Source organism: Trichosurus vulpecula, chromosome 8 (assembly GCF_011100635.1).
Source record: "Trichosurus vulpecula isolate mTriVul1 chromosome 8, mTriVul1.pri, whole genome shotgun sequence".
In the NCBI taxonomy this organism is placed as follows: domain Eukaryota; kingdom Metazoa; phylum Chordata; class Mammalia; order Diprotodontia; family Phalangeridae; genus Trichosurus; species Trichosurus vulpecula.
Window position 1 is genome coordinate 96,384,051 of NC_050580.1, and position 23,240 is coordinate 96,407,290.

General features: G+C 38.3%; 2 protein-coding genes across 2 annotated transcripts in view; both read left to right on the forward strand.

The window, feature by feature from the left end:
* SHTN1 (shootin 1) overlaps positions 1-23,240 on the forward strand; it is a 118,112-nt gene that overhangs the window by 69,944 nt on the left and 24,928 nt on the right. Inside the window, exons 10-15 of the mRNA XM_036735333.1 lie at positions 1,134-1,287; positions 8,106-8,205; positions 9,569-9,651; positions 13,966-14,075; positions 17,971-18,024; positions 23,107-23,227. Of these exons, the coding sequence (XP_036591228.1) occupies positions 1,134-1,287; positions 8,106-8,205; positions 9,569-9,651; positions 13,966-14,075; positions 17,971-18,024; positions 23,107-23,227 (622 nt within the window). The remainder of the gene's footprint in view (positions 1-1,133; positions 1,288-8,105; positions 8,206-9,568; positions 9,652-13,965; positions 14,076-17,970; positions 18,025-23,106; positions 23,228-23,240) is intronic.
* On the forward strand, positions 3,371-4,652 carry LOC118828604 (transcription initiation factor TFIID subunit 11-like). The gene has a single exon (XM_036735334.1). It carries the CDS (start codon positions 3,453-3,455, stop codon positions 4,104-4,106), a length of 654 nt encoding a protein of 217 aa, XP_036591229.1. The 5' UTR covers positions 3,371-3,452; the 3' UTR covers positions 4,107-4,652.

The following is a 23,240-nucleotide window of genomic DNA, read 5'->3' on the forward strand; positions in this document are numbered from 1 at the left end:
TTTCCTCCTGAATTAAATGAGTTATATTTACATGTGTGATTAAAGTGAGATTGTTAACCCCTTGAAGTTACTTTCCTGAATAAAGCAGATCAAAAGAACCTGTGCTGGCAGCTCTTATTGCTAGTCTTGTTGGGTGTTACACCTCTACAGCTGCTGCTAGCCAGATTGTTGTTACACTTGCCAAGGATCACAAAGCTAATGCGTATCTGAGGCAGCATTTGAACTCAGTTCTTACTGACTCCAGGGCTGGTCCTCTATCTACTGAACCACCTAGCTGCATTGTACAATTGACAAGTACAAGATGGGGGAAGCATTGATTACAGAGTTGTTCTGAAAAATATCTGGTGTTCGGTGCACTCCTAAAAACACTCAGTACAGGTTACTAGGGTGATTGATGTAGCAGCCAAAAGAATTAATGAAGTCTTGAGCTGCATTGAGAGACAGAGTCCAGGAACAGGAAAGTGATAGTCTCACTCCACTCTACCTTTATCAGACCTCTTCTGGAGTATCACTCTCAGTTCTGGGCACCACAATTTAAAAAGGATATTGATCAATTGGAGAGTGTACAGAGGAGGGCACCAAGGATGGTGAAGGACTCCACAATACAAAAGAATCAAGTGAAAGAAGTACACCTGTTTAGCCTGGGGAAGAGTAGATTAAGAAAGATATGGAAGCTGGCATCAAGTATTTGAAAAGATATTGTGTGAATCAGAGATTAGACTCCTTCTATTTGGCCCCAGGGAGTGGGGACACAGGGGAGAGAGTTACAAAGAGGCCAATTGAGGTTTTGCTTCAGAAAAAAAATAATAAAACGTCTTAACCATCCACAAGTGGAATGGATTGCCTGAAGAATAGGGGAGTTCCTCCTCCTTGGAGGTCCTTACACGGAAGCCAGATGACCACATGTCAAGTGGGTGATAGTGGGAGTGTATAGGTTGGACTAGATGGCCACCGGGGTCTCTTTTAATTCTCAGATTCTGTGATTCTGATTGTAATAATCTTCAGTCCAGAATTAGTAAACTTTTAATTATCCCATGGCATATCTGCCTATGAAATATAGTCAAAAGAACAATCGTTTCTGTTTTCCCTGCTGAAGGATAAGAGTAACAAAATGAAATGTTTAAAATTTACAGGTTAAAGAATTGGAAGAGCAGCTAGATAATGAAACACTCCGGAAGGAGATCCATAATCTCAAACAGCAACTGGAGCTCCTGGAAGAAGATAAGAAGGAACTGGAGCTGAAGTGTCAGAGTTCTGAGGAGAGGGCTAAAAACCTAAAGCATTCAGGTAAAATTGTGCAGACGCAGGGTTAGCATTTAACTTCCCTTAGCTAAAACTGTTCTAGCTTTACAGAATTACAAGAGGTGGTATAACAATCTATCCATTGGTCCTTGGGCTTTTTTCATGAACTTTGAGCTTTCTTATCTAGGATTTAAGAATTAATTGAAACAAACTGGAAATATGCCAAACTTGGGAGATTTTTTTTTTAGGTTTTCAGACATTGCCAGGGAATACTGCTCTTTCTACTGTGTGCTGTTTTGCCTTTTTTTTTTTAACCTAAGCAAGACAGCCTGTAGCCATCAGCATAGTGAACATTTCGTGACACCCAATGGATAATAATATTCTTAACACCACACTTAACAGTATAGTGCATGCAGTAACCCACATTTTGGGGGCCAAAATTTGTGATTTCATTAATGAGGAATTTATCTATCCAATATATATGTTGTTTATACATATTGATTGCATGTTGTCTCCCTCCTATGACTGTGAACTCCTTAAGAGCAAGATCTGTTTTTGTTTTTGTTTGTTTGTTGTTGTTGTTTTTCTTTTTTTTTGCCTTTTTATCCCCAGTGCTTAGCACAGTGCCTGGCACATAGTAGGCACTTAATAAATACTTGTGTGTGGCTTGATTTTCCAATGAGGATATTCCTTTCACAAATGCACCATGTGCAGCTTGTATCCAGAAGCTCTGATTAGTAAGGTGACTTGCCTAGGATCACATAGGTGGTATAGGTCAGAAGTAGAACTTGAACTCAGGTCTTTCTGACTCTAAAGCTGGTTCTCTATCCTTTGTACCACACTGCATCCCCAGTATTCCATATGTGTAACCTCAAAACTTAGTGAAAGCATAACTCAAAGAATATATCCATAGGATCTAAGAGCTGGAAGGAACCTTAGAAATCACCAGGTTCAACTCCTGTATTATACTGATGAGGAAACCAATAAATACTAGAAAGATAGCATGGGACTTGTAAACTTTGGATCACCACACACAGTGGAATAAATTTCTTTCAGAGGTTAATTTTTTAAAAGAAAGATGGTTCTCTCCATAATTGCTTCAGTGAGGTTTGTTGTTGCAGATTTTTAAATTTTGCGGTAGACTTTAGAAATATAAGCAAATCTCACATAAGGTTATCCTAACAATTTTTGCAGCAACATACTTGATACAGTATTCCTAAATCCCATAGTGAAGTCATAGGATCCTGCTGCAGTAATATTTAGTAAATGGTACGGGGCAGCTAGCTGGCACAGTACACACAGCAGTGGGCTTGGAATCGCAAAGCCTCCTCTTCCTCAGTTCAAATCTGGCCTCAGACACTAGCTGTGTGACCCTGGGCAAGTCACTTAACCCTGTTTGCCTCTGTTTCCTCATCTATAAAATGAGTTGGAGAAGGAAATGGCAAACCACTCTAGTATCTTTGCTAAGAAACCCCAAGTGGTGTCATGGTGTCGTGACTGAACGACAAAATGGGAATGTGCTCATGGCTACATTGCTGGTAATTTGTGGGGTCTAATTCTAATCTCGGGTCTCCTAACTTTAGGTCCAGTACTACTATCCCATACTGAACAATATCTGGTTTTATTCACTCCTCCCTTCCATCTGTCACCCCCTTGACCCCTCCCCCCCCCATTCAGGATCTCTTCCCTGGAATATTCTAACAGCCTCCTGACTGGCCTCTTTGCTTCCATTCTCTTCCCTCTCCAGGCCCCTTTCACACATCTGTTGAAGTGATGTTCCCAATGCAAGGGTCCGACCCTCTTACTCTTTAAAAAAAATAAAATTTCATTAGCTCTCCATTGAGTTTATGATAAAATATAAGTTACCTTAGCTTGGCACTTCAAGTCTTAAAGAGCCTACCTCCAACTACCTTTCTAGCCCTATTTTACTCTTCTCTCTTGCATATGCTCTATACTTGAACCAAATTGGCTCTTAATTCCTGCCTGCTCTAAGCCTTCCCGGTCTGCATTTTGTAGCCTGCTCCTCCTTCATTAGATGCAGCCTCTCCGCATTTCTTTTCGTTCTGTTAAACATGATCTTTTCTGGCTCCTCCGACGCTCCGTAGGGTGTCGTCATCGCGGCGCGACCGCCGGAAGTTCGTTCTCCCGGCCCGGCTTCACTGGGTGCTGGCGGAGAGGCTCCGCGCTTTCCTCCGCCCCGCAGAGCCGTGATGGACGATCCCGGTGAGTCGTCCCCGGAGAAGGCAGGAGAGGGCTCCGCGTCGGACGAGGTGCCTGTCGTTGCAGCTGCCGCCACCCCTGAGCCGGTCCCGGGAGCTGCCCAGCTTCCCGACGCGGCCCCGGAGGACACAGACGGCGAAGAGAACGGAGACTCCAAGGAGGCTTCGGCCGAAGACGCCGAGCTCAAGGGCCAGGAAGCGTCGGATTTCATTGGGGCTGGAAGGGAAGACTCGTTACTTCCTCCTGCGGCCAAGAAGATGAAGATCGAGACGAAAGAGAGGAAAGAGAAAGAGCACAAAGTAGACGAGGACGAAATTCAGAAGATGCAGATCCTGGTTTCTTCCTTTTCCGAAGAGCAGCTAAATCGCTATGAAATGTACCGTCGGTCCGCCTTCCCCAAGGCCGCCATCAAACGGCTCATCCAGTCCATCACGGGCACCTCGGTGTCTCAGAATGTCGTCATTGCGATGTCAGGCATCTCCAAGGTTTTCGTCGGGGAAGTGGTGGAAGAAGCTTTGGATGTGTGCGAGAAATGGGGAGAGCTGCCCCCGCTGCAGCCCAAACACATGCGGGAGGCTGTCCGAAGGCTGAAGTCGAGGGGGCAGATTCCCAACTCAAAGCACAAAAAAATCATCTTTCACTAGTTCCGGGGAGACTCCCCGTTTCCTCCCACCGAGGCTTTGTGCACTGTTGCTTGGCTGTCCCAGTCCCGTAAGGATACCGTGATGGAACATCCGCCCTCAAATCAAAGTTACCCAGTAGAGGAGCAGCAGACACTTTCTTTGCCTTCCATCGATGTAGGACCGTTTAGTTCAGGTTATGAATGGTGATAACTCTTACTTTGCTAACTGAAAAGGGGGACCTGTCCTTATTTATAGACTCCTTGTACAAATTGTCAGAGTACTGTTTTCAAATGGGTAAAATTCTTCTAAGGAGCAATCTTCTTTGATTAATCTCAAGAGTACTTTTATTTTGCAAGTTTCACATTGGGACCCTAAACTGCTGCCATCTGGGCCTCCTATCTGGTTTGAAGTTGCTAACAAGCCAGAAATCTGTAACTTGTAAAATTTGATAGTTTGATTTACAATGTTAGCAAATGGTGAAATGTTAGAATAGTTTTATTCCCTTGTAAAAATTAAACATTATCATGTGGTTGTTTTTGGTGTATGCTCATTAAACTTTTTTTTTTTAACTTGGCAAATAAATTGTCTTTTTCTCCCAAAGTCCAGCTTAGGTACTACCTGTTCGAGGTACCTAATCCTTCAGATGAAAAGGACCTTTCCAGTGTATTTCTTGTGGCACTTGGTTTACCTTCTTCCTCTCCTTTTATCTGCCTTGTGTCATAATTATGTGGGTTTTTTTAATCAACCCTAATTAGTCTATGAGATCTTTGAGGGCATGTTTTCCCACTCTCTGCCCCTAGTTCGTAGTATGGTCTTTATACATGATAGACAATTATGTTTGTTGTTGATTTTGTCGTTGGGAGGAACAGAGACTGGGGCTCCTCAGTTTTTTCAATTCAACAAGCATTTATTATGTAGCTTCTTTATGCCCAACACTGTACTAAGCACTATAAATAAAAGGAAATATAGCTTTTGCATTCAAGGAACTTGTAGTCTTGTTAGAGAGACAATGCATGATAAAATCGCTAAAATTATGTTTGATTCCTTGCCCCCTACATTCTGTGAGTCACCAAATCCTATCAATTCTGCCAGTGAAATATTAAATTGTCATCATCACCTCTCTTTCCATTCCTATTGCTATGTCCATTTTAGGTCTGCATGACTAAAATGTTCAAGTAGCCGCTTCTCTCTTCCCCCTCTTATTTTCTCCAACATGCTACTGTTTCTCCTCATAATGCAATACTTGATCATTTCACTCCCTCTGTGCTGCTAATAGTGCTTGTCTCCCAACAGTTTGTTCAAGGCCCTCAGTAATATTTCACTTAGTGATCTCATCAGCTCCCATGGATTCAGTTGTTTCTATGTAGATGAATCTCAGATCTGTCCAGTGCTAACCTTTCTGCTGAGGGGTAGCTACATGGCATAGTGGACTGAGTGCCAGGTCCGGAATCAGGAACACCTGAGTTCAAATCTGGGCTCAGATAAACTCAGATAACCTATTAGTTTTGTGATCCTGGGTAAGTCACTTAACCATGTTTGCCTCAGTTTCCTGGAGAAGGATGGAGAGCTAGAGAAGGTAATGGCAGTCCACTCCAATATCTGCCAAAAAAAACCCCAAAAAGGGGCCACAGAAAATCAGAAATGACTGAAAAACAACTAAACAACAACTTCTTTGCTGACCTCCAGACTCACTTCTCCAGCTGCTGTTTGGGCATCTCAAACTGGATGTTCTATACACGTGTTAAATGCAACATGTCCAAAACTGAACTCATCTTTTTCACCAAACCCTCCCGTTTTTCCCTATGACTGTTAAAGGTTCTTCTATCTTCCCAGTCATCCAACTTAGCAACGTAAGTGTTATCCTCAATGCCTCACTCTCATTTCCATATCTAATCAGTTGCTAGGTCCTGTTGTTTATACTATCTTATCTTTTGTGTATTACCCCTTATCTCCTCTGACCTTACTACCATGGTAGCTACTATCCCTGGTGGTGAGGCTTTCATTACTGCACTCCTAGATCAAATTAAAAAAATCCTGGTTTTTTTGTTGAAAGCCTTCGTAACCTTGGCCCCTTCTACCTTTCCATTCTTCTTATACCTTATTCCCTGCCATATACTCTGATTCATGCTGGCCCATGAACAAGATGCTCCATTCCTTGGCTCCTGGCATTTTCTCTGGTCCTTTCTCATGCCTGGAATACTCTCCCACCTCATCTCTGCCTCCTGGCTGCCATTAAGTCCTACCTGAAGTCCCATTTTACATGAAGCCTTTCCTAATCCCTCAATTCTAGAGCCTTCTCTTGTTTCTTATTTATCCCATATGTAGCTTATTTGTACATAATTGTTTTCCTGCTTTCTCCTCCTCCTCCATCAGATTGTGTATTCCTTGAGGGCAGGGACTGTCTTTTTTCTCTTTTTGTATTTAACACATTTAGCATAGTACCTGGCATATAGTAGGTGCTTAATAAATGTTTATTGACTGACCAATACATATATGCATACACATGTATGCGTGTGGTATGTGTCAGCAGTTTAAGATTATTAAAAGTGTGTAACTTTCTACGTGTGATCCAGCCTACTCTGATGGTTCAGTTCTGGGCCTTGGTCGTTGTATATCTGTTCTATCAGTCTTAGGTGTATGTACTAATTGACTGCCAATGGATTATCTAGCCAGCTGCATGCTATATGTAATCTGGAAAATAGACACTTTATATCCATTTTCTCCCATGTATATTATTGGGCCTGCTTCTTTTGAGTGGTTTTTTAGAAGATGTTAAAAATCCCATGTACGCTCTGTTCAATGAGTCTGTTCCATATATGTGACCTGAGATTTCTGAGTCTTTTCTCAAGGCATGCTTTATGCCTATAATATCTTCCCCCTAGATCTCCGTTTGAAATCCTACCTCTCCTTTAAAACCCCACTCAAAAATCACCTCCCATGCTTCCACAAATTTCCTCAACTGAGAGGAGCCTCTTTTTTGAATTTCCATAGCCCTCAATCTGTACCCTTGTAATGTCTTACTTTATATGTTTATGTATATGTATATATATATATATATGGCTTCTCTTTCTTTCTTGATTACAAGCTTCTAGTACATAGCTTTTCACATACTCAACAAATAATTGTTACCTGAATGAATTAGTTAATGATTAGTGCCATAATGCTTTCTCATAGGTACAGAGATTGTAAATTACAAACATTCCGAAAGCTGTTAAATTTAATATAAAAAAGAATACTAATAAAATGGTTAAAATTCAGATGCTGTCACTAGTTGCCTCAAAAAACAAGTTGCCATCGTTGTCAATGAGAATAAGGAGAGTTTGGTATCCATTAGAATCCATTGTTAGATGTTATTCTTGAAATTGATGACTGGCCCACCTGTTTCTGAAGGTGATCATTTAAAGTTCTGAAAATCTATATTAGCTGATTTGTTCTTTTGTGAATAAACTTTTCCTCTTCATTCTATCCACTGACTCACCTACCCAACCAGCTCTTTTGACTTAATTTTCGACAGTTGTAACTATAGCAGGTGGTTGCAATTTTTGACATCACCTATGGGGGAACAGCACTAAGCTAGAGGAAAAGTAGAGCCATATGGTAGAAAACATGATATTCTAGAAGGGACTTGGTATTATTTTCTGATTTTTCCTTATTGATAGTACAAGGTATCCCAAAGATCTTTGTACATTTTAAAACGTTTTAGTAGCTTTTGAAACGCCCTGTATTTGAGTTACACAATTGTGGAAAGTAGAAAGAGCACAGCATTTGGAGTCAGAAGTAGTGACTTCTAATCTTGGCTCTGTTAGTGACAATCTATGTGACTTTGGGAAAGGTAGTTAACTTTCTCAGTCTTTGAGCCTATATTCTAATGTGTGAAATTTGGAGGTTGGATCAGATAAAATATAAGGCCTCTTTCGTCTCTAAACCCTCTAGTCCTAATCTTGTTTTGTTTTGAAGGCCCATGATTGCTTTTTTTCCCCACTAAATGCTTTTCCCCCCTCATATTTGCTCTCCATATAGTTGATGAACTCCAGAAACGAGTATACCAGTCAGAAAATTCAGTGCCACCCCCGCCGCCTCCTCCTCCACCACTTCCTCCACCACCTCCTAATCCAATCCGGTAAGTAAATCTGTAAAGATGGTTATACTTTTGAAACTAAATGTACCAAAGCACTTGGATTTCCTTATGGTAGCAACATTTTTCAAGACTGGTTTATAGCTAGGTGAGTTTCCCATGGGACTGTCCCAGCTACTGAGGAGACTGAGGCTAGCAGATCTCTTGTGCTCAGGAGTTCTGACCTATGGTGGGGCTCTTTCAGTTAGGTGTCCACACTAAGTTTGTCATTAATATGAGGCAGGGAGGTCCTCCAGAATGCCTATAAAGAGGGCCAAACCGGCCCAGGTCCAAAACGGGTCAAAGCAGCTCTGCTAATTGATGGTGGGATCAGAACTGTTAATAGTCCCTGTACTTCTAGCCTGGCTGAGGAAAGAATAAATGGAAAGGCTTACATATCTTGGTTAGAGTGTTGGGAAGTACAAAAGTAGATGGTGACCAGTCATATTGCCCTGAAAACATTTTTTGAAGATAGTGTATTACTTGAAAACTCTTCTTTTGGTATGGAGAATACCTAACGACTGCAGATTCGTTGAGTACAGAAGGAAGAGGTTTTAAAGTTCCAAATTCCTCCTAGGTTTGGGAAACTAGTGGGATTAGTTTATTTTTCCTCCCCAGTTTTGTTTTCTGCCTTTAGGAATTTCAGTTAAGGCATTATGATTTTCCATATCAAATGAGACTGAGCAGATAAGAGCTTTTTTAGATTGTATGCACTATTTTTTTTTTCCTCTTTGGACTGTTAAAAGGTTTTTCACTTGTCCTAAGTTATCCTTTAAAACAAAGTCTTGAGAATTACCTGCCTTATCCATAAAATTGAAAGTAATTCTGAGAACATTCTAGATGTAAAGACTTCTGTTTTATTATCTAACTGTACATTTGACTTCTTAACTGTTTTTTTCTTCATGGATAATAATTATTTTTAAAAAATCAAAAGCAAGCCTTGCAGTACTTGGTGGGATCATGGATTTGAAACCAGAAGGGACTTTAGAGGTTGTTTAGTCCAACTCTTCCCTTTACAGATGAGGAAACTAAGGCTCAGATAAATGACATGACTTATTGAAGGTCACACAAATAGTAAGTAGCAGAGCAATTTCTCTGACTCTAAACCTATTGTCCTTTCCACTGTAGTTCTCTCCATGCCTAGACAGAGGCAGGTCACATTTTTCTGTGTTCAGAAACTCTAGGAGTAATAAGGAAGCAATATCAGCCATATATGTCCTTGATATTCAGTTAAAAGGCTTATGCTCATACAGAGAAGCTAAACATTTATTAGTTGTTTAAAACATAAAAATTGTGATATCTCAGAGTTATAAAAAAATATCACTGTGAAGAGGAATTTAGGGGCTTCTCCTGGTCTTTTTCTTGAAAGGTCTCTTATGTCCATGATACGAAAGAGATCCCATCCAAGCAGCAGTGGAGCCAAGAAAGAAAAAGCAGCTCAGCCAGAAACTGGTAAGTGTCACCTTTGTTCACTTTATTCAGTTATGTGATGTTAGTCATTTATGCATGAATACTGCCCAATATGAAATCTCTCTGGCTCTGAAATGTTAATAATAAGGTTTATGAATAGAGATTTGATGTAGTTTCTCCACAGAGGTTTTGATAGTAACCCTGAACAATTAGTTCTTCAGGTATTGGGGAGGCATCAGAAGGAGACTTGGGAACTGGGGTCTTCCCACTTTTTGTGGTCATTCCTGGAAATAGTAATGGCATTAGAATGGCAGGAAGGCAGAATCCTGGTCTGAGGATTATTGGATTCAGAAACAGCTCTGCCTTTGGCAGTTTCTCAGCATTACCCAATTGCCTTGATTATTCATTGTTAACTTCCCCCCAGCTATGCAATTTGAACTTGTCTCTGGTCTAATCTTGCTTTAGGATGATTGTGTTTATTTTTAAGGTTCAGTGGGGTCATTCAGAATAAGATGTATTCCGCCTGACGCAGAATGTATCTTGAATATGTTATCCTCGACTATACCCTTTCATAACACTAAAGCATCTAGTATTCTGAATCCTCTCAATCTCTAAAAATGAAATTTTATTCGCAGTTCACTGAAATGTAGCAATGCTTTCCTCATGACTGCTGTTGCCATTAGATTGTTGCTTTGTGAAACTAAGTAGAAATATTTATATAGAGTTATAATTATTTGATAGCTTCTGAAAACAATTTTGGCCAGCTGCACAATGGAGCATTTTAATCTGCCCATGGTGTTTTGAAAGGTATCTGGGAATAACTTTGAAATCATAGTGATAGAAAGGATACATAGTACCTTACCAACAACACATGCAGATTAAACAGCATTCTCTGTGCTCCTGGTGGTGACTTATTTTTTTCATAGCACCTTAGACATGGTGGTTACACCATAAATGTATGAAGGAATACATGAATGGGAGAATTCCAGACTTCAACTGTGGAACTTCCTATTGTGTTCATAACTGGAAACTGGAATGTTTAGTCTGGAGTTCGGTCTCAACATAACTTGCATATTTGGAATTGCATCCTACAGTGGCCCATGAGATACAGCTGACCATTTGTACTGTGACTTCCTTGAGCATAGGAGCCCATGAAAACTGGTTTCTTGTTGCTTAACTGTAGTTATTGCTGTTTGATGAAGTAACTTGTGGTGAATTTAGTTAGGGTGTATGAAGCTATTTTACATATATTTTAAGGTCTCAAATTAAGATGCCATTATGACTTTAAAAGAGTTTAATTTTATGAAGAATCAACTTACTAGGCCAATTTTTGGCTCCCAAGAGATGTGTCTATTGAGTTTAAGTTCTTACCAGTCTCCTACCAAATGTACTTCTAGGGATAAGAATCAGAAAACTGAAGGCGGGGAGGGGAACTTTATAATTACTTTAGATAAAAGTTATGCTTATGACCCTTAGTTTAAAAAAAATCAAATCAGTGTCAACATGACAAAATCACGCTTCTATAATGCTTTTAGATTTTAGAAGTGTTTTTCTTACAACAACTTTATAAGGTATTTTAACCCCATTTTACAAATGAGGAGACAACCTCAAAGAGGTTAAACCAATTGCCCAATGTCACAATTGAATCCAGTACATTTTGCTGTGCACGGTACTGCCTCTAGTTTTTCCAAAGAGTGGCAAGGAATGATTTATGAATATCATAAGTGACTGAATGAATAAGCAAAGATTCCCCACCCTCCCACCAATTACTAGATTTAGGGAATCCAGTGAAATTCAGAAACTCATTCCAATCACCTCTAAGTGATAATAAAAGGTGACAAAAAAAAAAAGTCCTAATCACCTCTAGCTAATAACAGACAGTTATAGAGGGTGGTTTTTTTTCTCTTATGAAGCTATTTATTTTTCAAGTAGATCTTAAAAATTTAAGCCTCGATTAATTGCATTGGGTTATTGAGTCAAGACTAACCTCACGGCACTATTTCCTAGGAAAATTTGATTATTTGGTGGGTAGTTCAGTAACATTAGAATTGTCTTCATTTGTCATTTTTCTTTAGTCTCCAGCATACTGGATATTTCTTTTGTCCCTCTGATTACATGGTTTTGTGAGACAATTACCCATGTATCATTACAGAAAGAATTACAAAATATTCCATGAGTTCTCTGTAGGCTATTCTTCCATGTTTTATAAAGCCACTTAATCATTTTGAAATTCATATAGATTGTTTTTGGCTAGTTCAACAGTGAACACAAATGAGGGTGAGAGAAAGAAAAAAATGTCTATATTGTATGTTTATAGATAGATAACTTGAAGCTTGTATTGTATTTGTGTGGGTAATCTGGTATCTTTTTTTTCCTTTCTGCCAGTTAGGCTTTTCTATTTGAAAAAAACTAAAGATTTAAATTCTCATTTAAAATCTCCGTAGAATACAGATAGCTATCCATCTCTGAATCATCAATATTATCCTAACCAACAAATATAAGAAACTGTTTAAAATTCCTATTATGTTAGATGTTTTAGACGAATAAAATAGCTTTGACCATAATGTTCCATCTGTCTGCCTTAATTGGCTTTTGTCTTGTGTGATTAATTGGGCTTTAGTCATGTCTTCCAGAGCGCTGATGGGTTAGTAGGAAGTGTTTTACCATCAATTGCTGTGCAATTTTTCCATCCTAATTCAGAATGTTTTTTTTAAATTTAGCATTTTTTAGAAGCCACCTTTTACTTTTCAATGAGTCGTTTATTTATAAAGGTGCCAAAATAGCAGACCTGAGGTTTGTGTCATCCAATTTAATGCAGTTTCAGCAAAAGATATTAGTTCTACCCATAATGATTCATTGGTATATCTCAGTTTCTTGACATCTTACATCTATGAACTAACTATACATTAAGGTTATCAGGAAAGTTCCAAGTTGTAGCAGTGTGCAACATAATAAGTAACACTCTGGCCTTAGTGTATACTTAGGTGACTACTGACCCACCGTGCCTGGAACAAATAAATTGTCTCATTTTGTGAACAGCAGTATCCATTTGTGAGATGATTAACTGGAGTTAAGGGTTCCCTGAGACAGTAACAATATAAAAAGGCAAACCGCCCATTCTGAAGATACAATCTGTTGATCTTGGCTTTGTTAGTGCCATACTGTGTCAGGGCCAACTGGCTTAGGCATATGGATTCTGGTCCCAGTTCAAAAACTGAGACTTTAGGATGCCTAAGGCATGCATGCCCAAATAAGCAGAATATTAAGGACCACTCAAAATCAACTAACAACACATACTTTGAAGGAATCCAGATTTGCTCATCCTGCTTAGAGCTAATAATCCTCCAGAACCTTGGACAGACTGCAAATGATTGACTTTTGTATAGGGCCCAATAATTAATGTAAGCATAGCTTGACCTGGAAGTCGATTGAGACAAAGTACCAAATTTCAGCATAATAGCAAATGGCCTTGAATTAGTAACTCATATCAGGTACATTCACTGAATCTAGATAAATCTCAATTGATTTAATAGTGTTTTATACCACAAAGGTTAGCCTACAGTGTAGATGAACTTTCTTTTAAAATTTAATTACTTAATTGAAATCATTCCTAGATTTATGTTTTTGTCCAACAGAAAATTTAAAATGCCTTTAACAGGCTTGTGTGAATGTTTTGTATTCATGTGATTTATCATTAAAAAGGTGGACATGGGGGGAAAATAAATTTTTCTTATTATTTGTTTGCTTTTTGTCTGGATTTCCTCCAATGAGGAAAATATCTCTCATGTTTTTTTAGTCAAACCTTTGATACTTTCTCCTCCTTTACACTAATTTCTTGGAGGGACAATATATGACGTCTGCCAATAAGGTATAAAATCCCCTTCAAGGAAAAAAGGCATGATTATTTAGGATTAAGTGCAAAGTTGGGTTTAATAAGACCTGGAGAAATTCCAGAAATGAACCAAGTGTTCAATAAAGTCTGTAATTACGCTGACAAATAGGGCAAAATTCATTTTAATTGTTTGATGTGGGGGAGTCATTATTGACTTAAATGCCTTAATTAAAAAAAAAACACAACAACAAAAGCCTTCCCATTTTTATGACTCAGCTCTGTTACAGAAACTTTGCTACCTGACTGCTGTTCACCTGAATAGAGTCATGGTGCTCTGTGACTCTTGGCATCTGAATAGTGACTCTGTGGTGTGGCACATTGCAATCTTTCTAAATCAAAAATTGCAGAAAAGTAGCAGTGGACTGAGAAGATAATTCTCACTTCACAGCAGAAAATATTTCTTCTTACAGTTTTCCTGGGCTTTCTTCATTTGAAACTCAATGAAATGTATTTTCTTTGAACAGCAGAAGAAGTCACAGACCTCAAGAGACAAGCAGTTGAAGAAATGATGGATAGGATTAAGAAGGGAGTTCATCTTAGACCAGTTAATCAGGCAACCAGACCAAAGGCCAAGGTATAAAGCAGCTGAATCCTCTTCCTTTTTTTCCTGTTTTGGTGCTTACTTTAGAAGTGAAAAATGCAATATAGAGTAGTACCTTTGTAGAAATCACATCAGGGAACAGGACTGACATAGTTGCATTATGTCAATTATGTCATTATTTTTGTGCAGTTTTGCTTGGGAGGGGCTGGGGAGAGACATGTTTTAGTTCTGTAGCAAACCCAAATCCATGCAGTATTCGAAATATTCCAGTTCTTTTTTTCCTTAATAAAGGATAATGACATTAAAATTAGTTATCCCACAAATAAAAGACAAGGTGTGAGGTAGTCCATCCCCATGATGTTTTCTGTTCCTTGCTTCCTTGATTTTTCATTTGATTAAGGTTCATTTAGGAAGTTTATATTGCCAGCAGAACAGAGATAGTTTTGTAAAACACTGAAAAGATCCAGAGTTGCTACTTTTAAAAAATTGAATCATCAAATTGCTTTTAAGACAGATGTGAAGAAAATATAGTGGAAGATTTTGTTAAATTATTTGGTCCTTCCCAACTTTGAGATCCTATAATACAGTGATGAGCACCATGCTCTTCTTTTTGCTTTGTATTCCTGTTTCATTGAAATGATGCTGACTATGGGATTTTTAAAATCACTTTGCTGGATAGTTTCCTCCGTTTAATTAGAAGTCCCTCCCCCAATTTGAAAGCTCTTTCTTACCCTCAGGAGTGCCTCTCTGCCCATATAGATCTGTGCCTTTTAGGGTTAGCTGGGGTTCTGTTAGTATCATATGCTTCTGTACCTACATTCAAACTATGCTTTGCCATAAGTAGGAAGAAAATTTGGCTAGGTTACTACCGGAGTGGCCACTGTGTGTAGATTACCCCAAGAGAATAAATAGGGAGATGAGAGAGCAATCTTCTATATTTTCAGCTTGGACTGATCAGAAAGTAACTTATCAAATAGAAAGTAACTGATTTCCACATAAGGAGGTTCATTCTTACTCTGATAACCCATAAAATCCAAAACAGCTTCCTAACCAAGATACAGAATTTACATCTGGTAAGATGGCTTAGCCTTTAGACTAAAGTCCTCTGCCTCAAGTAATTTCTGTTGTTTTGGGCTCTTTGGTGTTCATGTCCAGTGATATAACAACAAAAAAAGTACTTAACTAGGGATTAGGAGATCTAGATTCTAGTCCTGAACCTATCTCCCAAATTCAAATCTTGCCTTTGATGCATATTTCCTGCATGATCCTGGACAAGTTAAAGACCCTGGGTCCCACTTTCCTCATCAAATGAAGGAGGTGAACGAGCTGGCTTCTGAGGTCACATGTTGCCCTAGACATCTGATTCTAATAGATAATAATTGTATATACTTGTCATGTTAACCTGAAAATTACACCACATTTTATTTCTCAGCTTATAAGGAAAGTAGAAATAATACAATCTCTGTGCCTGACTGGAAGGGTTATAATAATAGTGATAAGAATGCAAGTGAAAGCACCATAAAAATGAAGGGGCATTTTTTAAAAGAATATTTTTTATAATTTAATAAACACAGCTACTCTGAATAGATAAGCAAACCTGAACTATTACAAAACCAATGTAATATACTGACCCAAATAAATCTTAAATTATGTTGTCTAGGAAGAAATGTTTTTTAAAAAATTATTATTCTTAAGCTTATCGATATTTAGTTATGTTCCTCCCACCCCACTTTTGGTATGTCATCTTTTTTTTTCTTCTTCACATGACTCTTTCAGCAGTTACACATTATTTAAAGTCAGTTCAAAATCTGGAAAGAAACTGAACAACGATCAGTGGACTACTGGTTTTTTCGCTGGTAATAATTAACCTGTGTAGATTTAGTTTTGACTTAACTGGTCAGTAATCCTTTTTTTTTTTTTTTAATAACCTTCACGCTTGATGCATGCTAAAGTCCAGGCCCCTTTCTGCATTACCATCCCTGCTTTCCTGTAGTGCAAGAAGTGAAGAGAGTGTATGTTCCCAGCTGCCTTCCAGTTGGCTGGCTTGGGCAGTGAGTTCAAGAGCACCAGCTTTCTGGCTGAACAATTTGCATTCATAGGCCTGCCCAGAGGCCATGTTTTCTAAATGAATTTGTGGGTCCTGTGACTAAGCTAGTGTCTCCAAAGCTTTGACTGGCACTGATGGCATGTGGCATCTTTAAGGAAAACTGTTGGCAGTGAAAGTTTAGCTCCTTTGCTTAGTTTGCATATAAGCAACAAACCTCTCTCTCCCTCTCTTCTTTGTCTCTCTCTGCCCTTTCCCTCCCTCCCTCCCTCTACCTGACTGGCTCTCTCCACTTTTTTTTTTTTTTTTTTTTTTTTTTGCTGAGGAGGGTGGGTTTGAGGCCTCCTTTGTCCTTTAGGTAGAGGAAGTTGCAAGTTACTCTTAAAACTATCACTTCTTGTTTGGAGAGAAGTGTTGGTCATTTTTCCATGTCCAGAGAAAAGTGGTACAGTGGATAGAGTGCTAGACCCAGAGTTAGGAAGACCTGAGTTCTCAGCCTCAGATACTTACTGGCTATATATCCTTGGGCAAAGTAACTTAATTATCATCTTCCTCAGTTTCCTCATCTATAAATTTGTGATAATAATAGCACCTACCTTCCAGAGTTGTTGTATCAAGTGAGATAATATTTGTAAAGTATTTTGCAGAGCTCAAAATGCTAAATGTGATAGCTATTATTATTAATGTAATCCTAATTACTGTATTGGTTTTTCTTGATCACTGCCTTCCTGTGATAGGAAACAATAGGAAAGTTTTGTGGGAAGGTCTCACAACAGAATTGATCTTCATCATCAACTGGGATGAATTGAGCATTAACAGGAATTTTGCTAGGTGCCATTGAGCGTCCAGAGCTTCATTAGGGCTTCAGATTCAGCCATCTTCACATTTCTCCCTTCCTTCATTCTAGTGTAGTGGAAAGAGCAGTGCTGGGAGTTAGTGAAACTGGATTCTGGTTCCCACTCTACAACTTTCTAGCTCCATGACTTTGAACAACGGTCTTAAACTATTCAAGATTTTGCTTTTGTAAAATCACAAGGGAAAGAGGGACCATGTTTCCAAGGTTCCTTCCAGCGCTGACCATTCTGTGTTTCTGAATCTCTCTGCCCACTGTCCCTTCCTCATGACTTTCCTAAAAGGAAAGAGGGAGGAGGGGGTGGCAGTCACTGATAGTCTATGGTAAATAGGTGTCCAGCTAGACCCCAAAGAAGTGGAGAGAGGAGTTTTGTGCCCTCTCCCTTTCTTCTTGTTCAGTACGGCTGCTTCCCATTCATCTCGATAGGATATATTAAGTAGCTAAAATGAAAAAGTGTGCCAGGGACAGTCCTGAGAAGACCTAAAAGAAATATTTGAAACTTATTATTTGACATCTATTTTGGCTGTGATGTTAATCAAATTAAATACAGAAGCCACATTATATGTACTTAAGTCCATTATCTTGTGTTTGAAAGGCAGCATAGTGTGGTAGACAGAGAGGAGCAGCTTTGGAGTCAAGAAAACCTGGGTTCAGTCCCACCTCTGATAAAACCTGTCTGTGTCATAAGGCCAGGTCAAGGCCAAGGCTCTCAGTGCCTCAGGCAACTTTTCAAGTTACATAGGAGGTGTTGGTCTTTGACTTGACTGGGGGGAGTCCACGCTGCTTTGAACATAACTATTTTTATAAGTTTTCCATATAACTGTTCCATAGGAACACTAACATTTCTAATTTTATTTTTTTCTTACCCTAAGAAGTGGACCTAACAAAATGATGCAATTCATGTATGTTGCCAGTATAACCGATAGCACCTTTTGACAAATGGATATTTCTGTGGCTTAGTAGTTTTAAATTCAGAATAATACACCTGCTGTTTCTGTCTCCTCCCCACCCCTTTCCCCATTTAATTATAGCCAGAATCTTCAAAAGGCTCTGAAAGTGCAGTGAATGAACTAAAAGGAATACTGGTAAGAACAAACCTTAGCTTATCTTCAATCATTTTCATTTAGTGGGGGATTAGAGGAAAGTGTTTTTATAAATCTAATTTTTTTTTCTGAACAATTACATTTCATATATGTTGAGGCCTTTTATGAGGCCTTGTTTCTTTCTCCGATTATTTGCTTTGTGCCATATTTATTTTCCCTTTCTCTTTCACAGGTGCTAATAACATATCAAATAACACATTTGTAGTTTCCATTCAAGCCTTAGCCTTAATCAGTTTTTTATACTTGTTACACTAAATTGCCAAACTGATTGTTTCCTATTCTTCTTCTTCTAATTCTAGAATTCCATTTTGAAGATAAATGTTGACCCATATATTAGAATCGTCATGCTTGTTAATCAATAGAAGTACACCAGGGCTTTTTAGAGAGATGGAAGTTTGTTTAGTATGTGAGAGGAAAATTCTGACATTCACGTGGAAATTTGAGAATACCCTGAATTTGTGGGAAACAGGACAGCTACTGAGTAATAGAGTGATGTCACCCATTCTCATTTGTATTCTTTCTTTTGAACCTTTGATGAGAAATCATATTAAAAAAAGATTCATTTGTAAACAATTGAATTTATCCTCTAAAGGAAATTCAAAGATTTTTTTAAGTTGCTTCGTGTCCTTATCTTTAGCCATTGTTTTCCATTCTATAGTTCAGGCATGTGCACGAGCCATCACTGAATCTGTAAATGACTGTTGCACTACCCTGATTAATCATTGAGTTTTCAGCGGCAAACTCATTGCTTGGAAAGTGTTTAGGATACGAAGGATTCTATTCTCAATACCAGTTATTATGCACAGTACGTCAACAAACATGGGGGCGGGAGGTGCAGGACTAAATACTCCTGTGTTTGTTGTTACTGTGCTAATTATGCATTTCATGCAGACATCCACATAATTGTCGTAAACAAAATTATTTTCATTAAGTCTGTCTTTAAATTGTAGAGTTAACGCAAAAGAGCTCAGTTATTTGCTTTAGTTTTAGGTGAGTAGGATTAGCTCTGAAGTGATGCATATCACTGGTTAACAGTGGTAGTCCGTTCAACCTACAGAATAGCATATTTAAGCTGTTGTAGAATAAATGTGGTTATCTAACAGGACTATTATGCAGAGAACTCTCTATTCGGTGTTCTATTAGTAAGAACTTTCTATAAGCCAGGACTTTTACATGTCCTAGTACAATGTAATGGAAGGAATGCTGGAGCTTGGAGTCAGGAGACGCAGGTTCAACTCCTTGCTCTAGCACTTGACCATTGTATGACCTTATATACGTTAGATCACGTTTCATCTCCCCTGACCTTCAATTTTCTCTTCTCTAAAATGGGGATAATGGCAGTACTTACCTGTCTCACAGGGTTGTTGTGGGAAAGCACCTTTGAAATCTTGCAGCCCTATAGGAATGTGAGTTGTTATTATTAATTGATACTAATAATAACAGTGTCAGGCAATAGAAGATCCTAATGTACCTTCTGAATTATGAAAGATTAATGAAATTTTTTAATATAGTTTTTTATGTTATATTTTCATTTAAAAAAAATCTGTCAGATCTATTAGGGATATATGTCAACTCTAATAACTTGAATCTCTGATGCCCATTTCCCAATAATGCTGGAAAACAGAGTTAACTTCCTATCAGTGGTGTTATAAGCTTAAGGCCTTTCCTCAGAACTGTGTACCTTTTTGAGGTAGGAATGTATGTGACATAAATTTTATGTCTTCTAACATCCAATTTTTAGAATTTCATTTGGATGTACAACAGGCAAACTACTCAAACAAAAATATGTTCTTATGACAAACTCACATTCTCTTCTACATCTAGACTGAGGATTTTTTTTTTTATCTTCAAAAGATGAATCACTTTACTGAAGAACCCCTTCCCAGAATGCTTGGTGTGTACATTCAGGCTGGCATTATCACCGTGAAGTGCTGTGCTTACCACATTTTATACGCTGCTGTTACTTGTTCTCAGGCCCATCTTCCATTATTATTAAATGACTGCTGTCATAAAACCTGACTAGAAACTACATTTTTACCACACCCCCCAACCTCATTAATGCTAGTGCTTTTCAGTCACACATTTTATGTAGTAATGTTCTTCCAGTTCTTTAACTTCCTTTGAAAGAGAAAAAAGTGTTCCTTTGAATGGGGAAGCAGTAAATATTGAAGCCAGATAGTATCTTATTCTTTTGGGCTGAGATAATCATAAAAATCCTTGAACAATGTAAGGCAAAAGGCAAAGCCATAATTCTGCTAATCAGATGGTGCAATAGAGGGCTATGTGCCGAAATGCAATGAGTCTTTGGCTGTGAAAAGCATGGTGGCATTCGGGCCTGCTGCTTATAGTCAGGTCATAGATTATTGGCAGGTGCACAGTCAGGAGAATTTGAGGAACCTAGCTCTATTCTAAGTGGGACAGAAAGCCAATTATTTTTTAAAGTTTCTGTATGAACTTAGATCATTTCCACATAATTTTTAAAATTATTTTTATTGTCACTGAATTTGTCATTGAATTATAAGAATTGTGAGAACCAAGAAATCTTTTTTTAGTCACTTGAAAGCCACTTTACACTGTTAGATATTAAGAGTTTTTTTTAGTTAACGAAATGACATTTTCAGAGAGTAAATTTGTGATCTATAGAGTGAGAGGATTAAACCAACTGATCTTTAAGTTTGGCCCCTTTGGCTCTATGAGTCTGCAATTTCAAATCAAGTCAACAAATATTTATTATTATTAATTGCCTAGTATTGAGTAACACATCAAAAACTTCATGTTCTTTTGACCTAGTTCCTTCCCAAGTACAAATGTGAGTTATATAGTGACATCTCTTTTGTTTAGTATTTTTTAGTATTAGTAGTTTAGTTTTAGTAACACTACATTTTAGTGTCCTTGGTTAAACCACATGTATTGGCATTTTGATGAAGGAAGAGATCTTGGCTTTGAGAGATCTGGAATCTACTAGACAATGGAATTCTCAAGCCTTGAATTTTGTTGGGGGTTACCCAGATATTAAAAAAGAATGAATATGGGAGAGTGTTTCTGTGATGTAGATAAAAATCAGTGACTTGGATGAAGGCAGAGATAGCATTCTTATCAGATTTGTAGATGACATAAAGGTGTGTGTGTGTGTGTGAGAGAGAGAGAGAGAGAGAGAGAGAGAGAGAGAGAGAGAGAGAGTGAATTTATTAATCCCTTAATATGTTCTAGGCCCTTGGTGCTAAGTTCTGGGGATACAAATACAAGCAAGCAAAATGGTCTCTGTCCTCAAGGAGTTCTCATTCTATTTGAGGAAGATGACACATACAAGGAAACTGGGAGTAGAGGTGAGGGACAGGAGGCAAGGATATTAGGGTTAGGTGTGCAGCATTATATATGCAGTAAAGTGGACTGTCTTTTCTGTGACACTGCCTGTCATAATCAGCATACAGTAATTATTTTGGCCTACACAAAATAGTATATGATATGGTATTCCTCTAAATGTGCCCTCTGGATTTTTTGGTAGTAAGTATAGATTTAATATCTATAGATATATTTCCTGAAACAAGATTCTTTTAAAAATTACAAAGTGGCTGCTATTTCCACAGTCAGCATCTGCAGAGCATGCATCTAAAAAGAACACGAGCTCTTCTGTTAATTTACCTGGTTTGGGCTTGCCAGTGGATTGGCAGTGTGACCCCTTTAAGCAATGAAAAAATTTCCAACCACAATGGCAAAATAGCTGCACACTCTGAAATTTCTGACCATTTAACTTTATAAGTCATGATTTGTAACATTTTTTTAAATGGGGGCATTCAATAACTTGTACTTAATTCAAGGCTGATAAAGGCTGGACTTAGGTCATGATCTACCAATGATGACAGTCACCTCATTCAAACTCTAGCACTAGAAATTTTAAGTGATGAAGAATTACCATTTGAGTAAATAAATGATGCCAGATTTAGTATTCACTATAATCAAGTCAGTATTGTGCTTTTAGAAGTCCTACCTGTAAAATAGCTGAGGAAAACTACTTGTAAAAAACAGTAGGCATGTCATGAAATATAAAATGGGTTGGTGGTGATTTTTGACATCTTGCGATACATTCTTACATATAATGTAAGGAAAAGCAGTAGCGTGTGTGTGTGTGTGTGTGTGTGTGTGTGTGTGTGTGTGTGTGTGTTCAATGGCTGTTTGTGGGGATGTTTCCATTGATCTCCATTCAGAAATCTTACCACAGAGGAATCAGGCCAAAGGATCTTAGAGTTACCAGGTCATCTCTGTCTTCCTTGAAGCCACAGTAAGCATTGATGGTGTGAAGGACAACTTTTGTACCTTCTACCTCTTCCAGAATCTTTTGGTCTTTGGATATATTCTAGACCAGTTCCATTAGGAAAAATGAAATGAAAATCACCTTCTTCCTTTCCTTTGTCCCCTGACTCCCCCCAAAGAGCTGTATTGCTTCTTTGTCTAATTCTCACCTGAATCATGGTGCATTTGCTGCAACCTCTCTTCTGGTAGCCAACTTGAGGTTGTGATAGACCTCCTTTGGCAATAACTCCACTTGCTTTGAGCAACCATGAATCAACAGTCATTGTGTTTGAAGGATCAGCTGCAATTTTTTTTTTCCAAGTACCGCAAGGATTTGGGTTCCTTGGCACATGGCTGCCATGTCAAGATGTGCTTCTCTCCAAGGTGAGTTCATCACATTTGTTCTCTTCAACATTGACTCCACAAACATCAGAAATTGAATCATTGATGTACAGAACTTTTCCATTATTGAACTTCATGTAGGAAGTAGTTCATAAAGAAACACAGCTGTTGTCTTCTTTCCACATGAAACTTACCATCCACATCTTCAGTAGCATCTTTTAACTTCCTAAAAAGATTATAGGAAAAAGAAATCCTCACGATGTTCAGTGGAATTCACATTTTTTTTTCTTTTGGTTCTGTGACAGATATTTGTGTTTTGTTTCTAAATTCCATTTGAATTCTGGTAATGATTTTGTTGTTTGAATTTATAAATTTCTCTGTGTTGTATTAAGACATTAATCTTTTGTTTGTTTTGTTTTGTTTTTACTTTAGGAGACACTTAACACATCTGCTAGTTCAAGAAACTTAAAATCTCTTGATACTGAAAACAATGAAACTGAGTTAGAAAGAATTTTACGGCGCAGAAAGGTGACAACAGAACCAGATAGCAGTAGTAAGCTGGTTTG